The following is an 11,663-nucleotide window of genomic DNA, read 5'->3' as shown; positions in this document are numbered from 1 at the left end:
CTTCATCAATTCATGCTGAGGAAACAGAATCATCTGCCAGCCACGATAGTCAAAGGAAGGACACCGAAGAAAAAGGAGATGAATCACGAATTAATTTGACCGATGAAAGCACAAGGGACTGGCGTTTATGCAAAATTTGTTATAATCAGGAGATGAGGATAGTATTCTCACCCTGCGGACATATGGTGGCCTGCGTCGAGTGTGCAAATGAACTACACACATGTGCAGTGTGTCGAGAAAAAATCCAATTACTGATACTTGCTATACTATCTTAACGTCTCAATCAACAATGTTAATTTAATTAAAATACAAACCATATATATAATCCTTCACATAAACATAGATATACCCACAAAATATTCATAGTTATACTTAAATAGATTAATGATAATTAAGTTACAGACGGAAATGGGAGTTGCAAATCATTCCTCGGAGCTACCACATAGAAGATTTCTAAAGGAAATTACCGCAAACTACAAGGTGAACCAACCCAGGTTGGCGACAGGGATGACTTATTGGGCCGCGAAGTGGCTTTACACCAGTTATGGGAGGAATTAGAAGAGCGGCTTCGAATTTTACAACGTGAAACGCATCGTAATATTAGGTTCTTCGATAACAATATTCATGAAAGAGAAATAAATCCCCGTAGGCATTAGTATTAAAATATTAAGAAATAATTACACCTTCGTTCGGAGTACAAGCAATAAGAGAAGTAAGCAGCAAATCAAAATAAACATATTAAAACTAACAAAAAAAATCCTTGCAGTTTAACAGTAAAAGGACAATGGACAATCCCTGGCTCCCAGTATTCCGCCCTGCAAATGGATCAATGGGAAGTCCCAATTACCACTCCGAAGAGGAACGATTCAACAGCTATCAAAGATGGCCTGATTCACCTGTTTCTCCAAGGCAATTAGCCGCCGCCGGATTCTACTATCTCGGAGACGGCAGCAATGTAAGATGTTTTTGTTGCGCATTAACCTTGGGACTCTTGGATGCAGGGCGTGACCCACGTACAGAGCACCAACGTTGGCGACCTACTTGTCGTTTTATACAGAATCTCCCTTGCGGGAATATACCCCGTGTTGTTCCTGAAGGTGTATTCGAAATTGGTCACCAAGCACCAACTACAGATGTTGACTCAATATCCATTCAGTTAGACCAAGTCAACCTCAATAGACCTGCGGGCCCAGCATACAAGAACTATGTGAGCTACGCAGCTAGGTTAGAGACCTTCAAGGACTGGCCTTTATCGATGGCACAAACGGAAGAAGAAATGGCCGATGCAGGGCTCTTTTATTCGGGCCGTAGTGACCGAGTTAATTGCTTCCATTGCGGAGGAGGGCTAAGAGAATGGACCCCAGAGGATGACCCGTGGGAACAACACGCTAGATGGTATAGTTCTTGTCACTATGTATGGGCAGTAAAAGGCCAAGCATACATCGAAAGCGTGACAAGGAAGATAATGCAGAAGGAAGAAGAAGAGAAACTTAAACAGACTACAAACGACAATGTCGAAGAATCAAGTGAACCCCAGGACCCTACAACGACAACAACGACAACGACGGAGTTAAAGGGAGTACCTGAAGCAAAAATATGCAAAATTTGTTATGTACACGAATTAGGAGTAGTTTTCTTACCCTGTGGTCACATGTTAGCTTGCACCAGATGCGCTCCGGGGTTAACGCAATGCGCCGTATGTCGCGAACGTATTTTAATCTCAGTCCGCACTAACATTTGTTAATTTCCTTTCCTTTAACAATTTCCATATAATTATAAGAAGATAATTAATAATTAGTATACCTGATCTCATTGCAGAAAAAAATATATAATAAAACAAGATGAACAACGAATACGGTGAAATTGGAGCAAGAACAACCCGTTGGGACAACCCTGACGAACGGATATTTCTCATCGATGTTTTAGGCTTTGATGACAATGCTGGGAATCTGATCCCCAAGGAAATCGCAATCTTAGAGATGGGGCACTCTCATCAAGAACAATGGCTTGTCGAATCACCTGGTTCTATATATCATCACGACCTGGCAGTTAGAAGGCGTACAATTGCCCAGACCGCATTCCACGGACTTATATGGGAATTACCTGGCCGTGGCATCGAAGAAACATATCGTCGAATACATCACATCGTTCGACTGTCCACGCATACCTTCGGTTTTAGTACAGAAGCTGCCAATTTCGTTTCTAATGTAACTGGTTACAGAGTTCCGGATTTAACTGACTACCTCCCAATCATGGGTCAACTACCTCGAGTCGACGACTATTGTCTTATCCATGGTGTGGAACTACGAAGAATATATAGTTGCGCCCTAAATAATCTACATCGAGCAAAAACTTGGTTACTGCGCCACAATACCAAAACAGTAGAGGATCATTATGATGTACCCCGGCGAGTTTATTCTGATCACATCTATGTAGATATGAGACCACGAAGAGTCTCGACCATCTTAGAAGAGGAAGAGAATTTAATACTAGAGGAAGAAGAGGACGAAGAAGAAGACAACCCCAGGAACGAGTATATCGCATCATCTGCAACTAATCCCCCTGTATATGCATCGACATCAAATTCAGTTACTCTACCAACGCCTAAGAAAAAACCATTCAGCAAACTCCGTCGCACCAAAAGCTTGAAAGGATGGATGACACCACTAGTAACCATGCTATTCCTAGCACCAGCATTCGGATTATTGGGATACGATTGTGGAGCCCCAAGTTTAAACATCACTACCTTATCCCTCTTGGACGTAGAAGACTGTCACATTGCTGAACCCGTCTTAAATACCACTGAATTAAAAATACAGCTGATTCAAATCAAGGAATTTGTTTACACCCAGGTCATTCAATGCAAAGTCAACGTCAAAAGAACCGTTACGTATTGTGGAGCTTATAGCCACAATTCTGTAGTTAAGGGTTCGGAAAATACATACATTCTACCAATAAGTGCCGAAGACTGTGCTAATATGCATCGAACAGGCTATTACGTAGTGGGGCTTGGTACTCACTTAAGCGGGTTATTGTCGAACACCTCCTCGACTCACAGTGTCACTTTCGCTGGAAAAATCGAAATAGATGGAGAATGCAAGGGAACTACCTACGCCGACCCCTATGGAACTTGGAATGACGTAGTAGTTCAAGGCTATGTAGAAATTCAATTGCGAGATTACTACACCAAAGTCGACTTAGAAAGAAATTTAATCTCTCTAAAATCAGGAATAGCATGCTCCCTAGCAGATGGCCATTGCTCCGATATCGAAGCCGGACACACCTTCTGGTCATCATTACCAACCGACTGCAACAGCGGTAGATTCGAACAGTTATACGCAGGTCCAGCCATGAAACTAGTGGACGAAGGAAATAATGTCACCCGACACAAGGAAATCATCTACACGGTGGTAAATAAAGACGTTACATTCGCTTTCACTAGGAAGGGTCGTGAGGACATATGCGGTTATCGGTTGATCCGCACGGAACACCCTAAACTTTTTATCGTAGAATATGCTGATTCCGGAATGATACCCATAACCAAAGGTACCCTGACCCCCGGAAACACTGACATCATGGCATATGTTAATTCAAAGTTTGTCTACGTGGAGAGGCACATTCGAACCCAAGTAAACACCTTATACCTTGATTTATTAAAACAAAAGTGCGACCTAGAAGTACAAGTTCTGAAAAATTCTCTCCTACATGCTACACAAACTCCAGACGAGTTCGCTTTCCATTTAATGAAGGGACCAGGATACATGGCAGTTGTAGCCGGAGAAGTGATCCATTTAATTAAATGTATACCAGTAGACGTCCGGGTTAGGTCAACTACTGAGTGTTATCAGCAATTACCCGTGACCAAGGACAATGACACCGAGTTATTCTTAATGCCGCGGACACACATATTAACCAATGTTGGTACGCAAATTAACTGCAATCCAATTATACCCACCACGTTCAACCTTGGAGGGTCATGGTTCACTTTTTCTCCCAGATTTGCACCTGTGGCTACCCCAGCTAGTTTGAAACCATCTACAGAAGCAACTTGGAGATACACCAATCCTGGATCTCTAGCAACTAGTGGCATATACAGTTACGAGGATCTACACAACCTACGTTCCAGTATCATGTTTCCCGCCGAAAGAGCAATGGTATTAAATACCTTGGCCAGAACGATAACCGGTCAACCATCTCTCCATCAGGGAGCTCATTTTATGAATTTATTAGATGAAGATACTCTACGCCAAATCGCTGATAACGCATGGGACCGAATGTGGTCATCTTTCATGACTTTCGGTACCGCAAGTGCCGGAATTATTGGATTATTGTTAATATTTCGTTTTATAAAGTTAGCAGTTGACACTGTTATAAATGGCTACGCCTTGCATTCTATCTATGGGTGGTCAATACACTTAGTGGGTGCAGTCTGGAGCTCAATCACCCACCTATTAGTTCATCTGGGAAATAAAAACCCCGCTCCAACAGAAGAAAGGGAATTAAAAAACGTCGCCCCAACAACTACTACTGACGCAAGTGCACCTAACCACCATAATGATCATGCTTCCGAAGAATCAGAAGTAGTGATAACTGCTCCCCCGAACTCCTTCTACTCCTATCTCCAATGCGCCGCTAATGAGATTCGTACTTAATTGTTTTAGGAACCGCTCAACGCACTACGACGACCATGGCAAACCAAAGGACTAGTTCGGAAGAAGAAGTAGAGGGGTATTTCCATAACACCATCTGGCCAACAGAATGTAAACGCCAGTACGAGCCACCAACCGCGTTATATTCCAATATGACTGGAGAATGTGGTCCAGCGACTATACCTTCGACACAACCATCTTTTCAACAGCAGGGAAATCAAGAAAACTTAATACTGTCAGCACCTCAAAGTACCCAGATGATTTGGAACGTCAACAACACAAATTACCAATCTCCAAATTTTAATGACCAAGGATATAACCCTTCCAGTATCTACTCCAATAATAACGCATGGACTCCTAATGATAATTTCATAATTAAAAAAAATCCTTCATCTACAACTGACAGTTCCGGCAAATTCTATTCTAATCAAGGTAGTCAATCTATAGGAGTACGATCCAACCTTCCGTCATATAATCGTTACACTCCCATTAACAACCCCATTAATAACCTTAATAATCTCATATCCAAATTCTCAACTGAAAGCTGTCAAGTGACATCATCAAATCATCCAACCTTTTATAATACCACGAATCGGTATATGAGCTCCGAATCCGCAACTACATCAGCCACTACCAACAGTCTCAATCCCAGCGTTCCAGTAAATAAAGGTATATTTCAAGAACCACCATCACAATTTTTTCAAGACAACAGAATGGAGAGCGTCACTAATTCTAATCCCATAAAGTACGAGGAATATACACCTTTGCTTACCACAATAAACACTAGGACCTCAACGGCGGACGTCATACATTCAGGAACACAATCCGAATCCCCATTACTCCGAAGTTTATTAGCTGTTCCTCAAAACTCTTCAATCCGAATGCGGGGAGCATCCCCAAGCAAGTTGCCCGCACCCTACTTACTCCCCGAGAAATCCCAACTAGTAATATCAACCTATTCCCCGATTTCGGATCAACAAATAGACCAATCTTCAGCGAGGACCCGTCAGATCCAAGTAACAACAAAAAATCGTCCTTCTATAACTGACCAACCGTCTACTTTAACCAGGACCTCCCCTGAATCAATCAGTCCAACTTCAGATGGAGAAACTGGCGCTCACACTACAGACCCCGTAGCATTAACCATACGTGCTTATAAACGAGAAATCGCTTCCAGCAAAAAATCGACTAAGCGAAGGCGACGGGAAAATCCCATAGAATTAACAGAAGAAGCGGGTCGTTACGTGAATGCCTTCAGTCAAGCCAGCCTCTTAATACAACCAAAAGATCAAGAAGGAGTTCAAGAAGCTATAAGGGATCTAATCAGAAAACCAGAATCGACATTAGATGGGTGGAAGAATGTCCTCAACAAGTCTCCATGGAAAATGATCACGGAATTAATTTGCCGTTCCGGAGCCTACTGGGAAACTGAATTAGGGTGTATATGTGTGAACTGTGTGATTAGTCAAAAAACATTAAGAAATAAATCTAATTGTAAGAAAATATTTTTCCATGAATTAGAAGCCAAGGTCTGGATTTCTGGGAATTTTTGCAATAATTGTTACACCCAGATACACGAGGTAAAAGATGCCGCAACATGCCCACAGTGTATTATAAAATATTGGAACACACGAGGAGCTATACGTCGGGGAGCGGTGGCTACCTGGGGAATCCCTCTGAATCCTCAAGCCAAAAGGAAGAATACCCTATAATCCAAAAACCCTCCCAGTTAACTACTCTAATTATTCTCAATTACAGGTCATGGAATGCCAACTTTCGCCAGACCAAGCGTGGTTATTCAAGCAGTTTGTTGAATACATCCAGCCTGAACTGGACCCAATACTCCGCGAAGGCTGTCTACACCTAGGTATCAAAGTCACCATTCAAGAAGTGCTAATTAAAATACCACTCCCTTACGCATACGATTTAAGACGTACTCATAAGGAAGTGCGGGATACATACACAGAAGCTCAGCGCATATACCAATTTTTAATGTTTTTATCTGACACTCAAGTTACTAAAGCAGAGTTAACCACCCGAATGTTCGACGAAATACGGATGATATCAATATCCGACAGACTTTACGAAGGATTATGCGAAATCGCCGGCCAATGTCCGTCCGAAGAACATACCGACAGCTGCCCGAAGGAATACATGGACATGAAAATGAGGACTTACTGGTATTTGTTTCAATTTTATTACATGTTCATGAATCAAAGACTCATTGTGGAGCCCCGAGTAATTGGAGTAAACCCTATCACAATTCTACGACATCGAGAGTTAACTGGCACCTGCATCGCCTTTCGTCAAGTACACCCATTGTTAATGGAAGAAGTAACCAAAGGTTACGAAAGCGAAAAAACCAACATCAGGAATATTTTAACTAAGTCTCACCCAGAAGGACTCGCATCACGAATATTTTCATATCTGGAATTAAGACAACTAGAGGGTTTCCGTGAGTCGGTACTCACCAATTACCTCACTGCAGCAGAAAATCGTTACAACTATAAATTATCAGCACTAAGGACAGAAAACGCTTGGATGATCAGTCCAGAAACCATTGACCTTACGGAGGAGGGAAGAGATAGTTCTGACAACGAGTAAGGACTCCAACATAAAGTAAGATGACATTTGACAAACCTCAGGTACACTAATTAATATTACTAAATAACAGAAATAGATTAAGTAATTGGTGATGGGAAAACAAAATTTTATCTCGCTTCATACCGATATGTAATAGCTTAAATGAAAATTTTTGTTACTAGAATAATTAATAAGGCATTTCTTCTTGCTGTCAAAAGAAATTTTACCGTTGCAAAAAAAAAAGGGGGGGGAAAGAAGAAGAAATCTCTTACGCTTAAATAAATTACTGGAATAAACTCTATCTTGCCAATTTTTGATAATATTGTCACTCACAAAAAAAAAAAACACAAAAATATTTTTCTTATATTACAATAAGTACACCATTACTCGTACTACGACAAACCGCCATACATTAACTACCTCATCTTTATATTTTTAGTGATTATAAGGCTGCAAATTACCATTGTAAAGAGAGGAAGAACAGATCGTTTTACAACGAATTTTAAGTCTATAGGCGCAAGTCACTCGGAATTGTGCAGGTCAGTTCTTCCTTTCTCCACGTGTTAGAGTTACCAATGTCGACTGAACATAAATAAGTAGTTAATTATTTAGGCTAATTAATAACGCTGATCTCTCTAGTAATCTACCAACCTAGTTAATACTATGGTCAAGTAACAGAGTACCAATTACACTTATAACTATTATACTCATTATTGATGTTCCTTGTACTTAATTATTTTTCTTTATTATATAATAAATGCTTATATTACACTATTTTATGCGCTTATTTCTCGCAATGTCTACCTTTCTATAGTACGATAAAATTTGGCGTTCTAGCCTCTTCCATTTAATTAATTTCATTACAAAAGGGATGAACCAAATGAGTGTCTACACACGTGCAAGTAAATTAGAAAAATTTATTAGATGCACAAAGCCGTGTGCACTCATCAACCTTCGTTCCTTTTCTCTTGTGCGAATCGCACGTACGCTTAATTGAGCTTTACGAATAGCATTAAAATGAATATTGACTATTATCGTGTTAAGATGGACCACCATTGGTAACCTCCAATAACATAATGGTTATATGTTTTCTCTTTTTTTATATACAACAAATATAGTAATAAGATATTGCTATACTACGGGGGCAATAGTCGTAATTAATGACTATATATGTATAACAAAATAATAATAATAATAATAGAAATAAGAACGGGATGACGTAACGCAGTAAATGAAAGCAGACAAAACGGGTTACGACAGACAAAGATTGAAGGAATTTTAGTTAATTAAGCTCATACTAAAAATTACCATTGCGTGTGAGACTTATTGTATTAATCCTCGTACGGATTTATACTACGTGAAACTTGTCCCTCATGGGCAACTTGATTATTCGCCTCAACATTTAAATAATTAATGATTATTGAAGTTATGATTACTACTACATAAATTAATAAATTTAATTGACCTTCAATCCTTGTTTCGAAGAATACCGTAATAATTCTTAATTAATCATCATTGATAATGGATTAATAAGACCGCGGTAATCGACAATCCTTTAATCCCATGTCACCTACTGACATAAAATATTAAGTAAATTAAGGCAGTAGATGATACGATAGTTGAAATGAATAATAAATCGCTAACTCGCAGATATGTAGTGTTATTAAGACAAGCCCAAAAGTAAATAAAGTAACTCACAAAAAAAATAATAATACATAATTACCGTCAGTCCAGGCTTCATCAGCGAATTCCTAAAAACTATTATTCTAAATTAATTCTAAAAGGAATCCAGGGGGGAAGGAGGATAAAGGAAAGAAAGAAAAAGAAAATTATATTTATATTTTTTTTTATGAATTAAAGAATCTCTACAATTATTATTTCTCTTACATAAGTATAAGACACCCCTTTTTAAATTTCAAAAAAAAAAAAAACTTTCACACTTAATTGTTTGCCGATACATTGTAATTCCCTCGGTACACTCGGTATAGTTTACGTAGCCATTGTTGAACGTGCCTTGGAGCCTTGGTATATCTAAACCAGTGACGCAACTCCTGAGACGACATGTGAAGTACCGTCTGTGAACACACAATTTTCAACATTAATTATAACAATTAACGACAAAAAAAATATAAGGGGAGAAGAAAAGGATAATACAAAAAAAGAACGTTTTGTACCTTCAGCAGGGAATCCCTTGACGGATTCAGTTGCTCCACTAGTTCCAAGGGAAATTGAAGAAAGAAGCGCTTCACACACCCCCTAGATTCCGGGATAATTGCTATTATTGGGTCCCAAAATCCGGGAGCGATCCTGGTCGTCCCCTGGATAAATGACGATGATCGATATAAAATCACGTTGAGATGCAATAATGGCTGTAGTTCCCGGACCATGAACTGAAGTTCCCCAGGGGTAGGAAATTGAGATCTCCTCTTCCGCGGGGCTGGAACCTCAGGGGACGAAACTGGAGGATCACTCAGATAACGCGACAGGTCAAGGGGAGAAGAATCGACTGTCACCATCTCTGCGTCATGCCAGTTCATCATATACCCTAAAATAAAAAGAACAAAAAAATGTGTCAAAAAAAAAAAAAAAAAAAAAAAAAAAAAAAACACAAGAGGAAAGAAGAAAATACCAAGGAGTACTTACGAGGGCTCTGATTCACCGGGCTTGCTGCTTTTGGTTCACGACACTCCGGCGCCGATGGATCGGGCTCCTGGGTAAAATCTTCCAACAACAACTCTTCCGTTTTTACCCTCAGAGGATCCACTGAAGAGGTGGCTGGCGTCGCCGCCCACGAACCACCTGATGAACCCGAGGACCCTGCGGTTGAAGAAGAAGATGTTGACAAGGGTGACGTTGCTACTGAACCTTGAGCCGGAACCACTGCTGGAGTCGCTGCGGAACTTCCTGACGCTGATACCACGTAACGCCCTCGGTAGCCAGAAGTTGACGGTCCAGGTTGACCGACAGTAGTTTGGATTCCCGCACTTGTCACCCCACACCTTACCAAACCAACGTAACATGAATTCATTTTCTAAAGAAAAATAAAAGGGGAAAATAAATCAATGATTATGCACCACACGATACAAAATTTTATATGTATATCTATATATATGTCCACTTACCGAAGGGTAAAAAAAAAAAAAAAGAATGATCACTTTCAAAAAAAATGATGAATAGAAACACCAACGACACGAACACTTTCAACTAATTGAGGAAATAAGTAACAATGCACTCATCCCCAGGGATTTATAAGCCTCTTTCCCCTTCTCATCGGAAAATCTAATGCCCGAAAACCTAAGGACCAACTGAAGGTGGGGACAAGGAGTACGTTGCAAGCCGAGCCGAGGACCTCTTCCTCCTTTTGTCTATAGTACTTACCTCTCTTTCCTTCTCTTGCAAAAAAAAAAAAAAAAAAAAAAAAAAAAAAAAAATTTTTGATTTAATGAAACCACTCTAACTTGCACTGTTCATTGGTTAAAATTTAACTTTTAATACAAAATAATCATGAGAAAATTCGCAATCATAGTAATATTATCATAAGGCTATAATTAATCCTACAAAAATGCAACGATTTTTAAAACAAAAACAGAAAATCTTTTTTTTTCTATAAGGCCCGTACATGGACAAAAGTTTGACGTGATGACGTACACAGGGGGGAGGGAGAGAAATTGATGAAAAATTACATAGTTAAGGATTGAATTAATAATTCATAATTTTATAAAAAAAAAAGAAGGGGAAAAGAAAAATTTTGTTATACAAAAGAAATATAACATTAAACTCTTACGTTTATTATTTTATTTAAAAAAGGAAAAATTTTTATTTTAACAAAAAAAAGGGGGACTCATTAATACGCTTAAACCTCTCTACCTGTGTCTTATCGCTTGTTGTGCGCTCTCGCTCGCACGCACAGGCTCAGGTGGAACGCGACAAATTTCACGTATATTGTTAGAATTCATCAATGTATACGACGTTATTCCGTCAAAACTAACAATTAAACAACATGTACAGAGACATTTTCTTTTATCATTATGTCGCTTGTTTAACTTTCAATTCATAATTTAAGATGTTGTTTTGTCCTTAAAAATTAAAAATATGATTAAATTCATGCTGCTAAAAATTTAAAATTATGTAACTACAAATGATAGTAGTTAAAACGTAATGATCACAACAATGTCGCATAACATTGTCAATGCGACATTGCAGTATCAAGATTTATATATAACCATTAATTGAAATATTTTATGTTAATCGCATTTGTAGTTCTAGATCTTAAGGCTTGTAAGGTTGACTGGAAGGATAATTATTTTTTTTATTGCCTACACATAAACGCACATACGAAGATATAGGTATTTGTATATACATGTGTATTCGCGACGGGGTCGATGAAACCCCATCGCTCAATCTTAAAATAGGGAGGAATGTTACGGCCTC

General features: G+C 39.2%; 3 protein-coding genes across 3 annotated transcripts; 2 read left to right on the top strand and 1 right to left on the bottom strand.

The window, feature by feature from the left end:
* The first annotated feature begins 321 nt into the window (after positions 1–321).
* Positions 322–1,787, top strand: LOC123274081 (death-associated inhibitor of apoptosis 1-like). The gene has a single exon (XM_044741577.1). The coding sequence runs from the start codon at positions 785–787 to the stop codon at positions 1,742–1,744; it is 960 nt and encodes a 319-aa protein (XP_044597512.1). The 5' UTR covers positions 322–784; the 3' UTR covers positions 1,745–1,787.
* A 54-nt stretch (positions 1,788–1,841) lies between these two features.
* Positions 1,842–4,732, top strand: LOC123274083. Its single transcript, XM_044741578.1, has one exon. It carries the CDS (start codon positions 1,842–1,844, stop codon positions 4,650–4,652), a length of 2,811 nt encoding a protein of 936 aa, XP_044597513.1. The 3' UTR covers positions 4,653–4,732.
* A 4,329-nt stretch (positions 4,733–9,061) lies between these two features.
* LOC123274080 lies at positions 9,062–10,339 on the bottom strand. Its single transcript, XM_044741576.1, has 3 exons — positions 9,876–10,339; positions 9,407–9,777; positions 9,062–9,307 (listed from the first exon to the last, which is right to left on the bottom strand). Exons 1-3 carry the CDS (start codon positions 10,258–10,260, stop codon positions 9,173–9,175), a joined length of 891 nt encoding a protein of 296 aa, XP_044597511.1. The 5' UTR covers positions 10,261–10,339; the 3' UTR covers positions 9,062–9,172.
* Between the last annotated feature and the right edge of the window lie 1,324 nt (positions 10,340–11,663).

Source organism: Cotesia glomerata, unplaced genomic scaffold (assembly GCF_020080835.1).
Source record: "Cotesia glomerata isolate CgM1 unplaced genomic scaffold, MPM_Cglom_v2.3 scaffold_211, whole genome shotgun sequence".
Taxonomy (NCBI): domain Eukaryota; kingdom Metazoa; phylum Arthropoda; class Insecta; order Hymenoptera; family Braconidae; genus Cotesia; species Cotesia glomerata.
This window is presented reverse-complemented; position numbering and strand designations above follow the sequence as displayed.

Excerpts from the sequence above, each read along its gene's own strand:
- LOC123274081 (XM_044741577.1), top strand. The coding sequence starts at position 785 with ATGGACAATCCCTGGCTCCCAGTATTCCGCCCTGCAAATGGATCAATG.
- LOC123274083 (XM_044741578.1), top strand. The coding sequence starts at position 1,842 with ATGAACAACGAATACGGTGAAATTGGAGCAAGAACAACCCGTTGGGAC.
- LOC123274080 (XM_044741576.1), bottom strand. The coding sequence starts at position 10,260 with ATGAATTCATGTTACGTTGGTTTGGTAAGGTGTGGGGTGACAAGTGCG. Across the intron at positions 9,778-9,875 it reads CCCGGTGAATCAGAGCCCTC|GGTATATGATGAACTGGCAT; the intron begins GTAAGTACTCCT and ends TTTTTATTTTAG. Across the intron at positions 9,308-9,406 it reads CAAGGGATTCCCTGCTGAAG|ACGGTACTTCACATGTCGTC; the intron begins GTACAAAACGTT and ends GTGTGTTCACAG.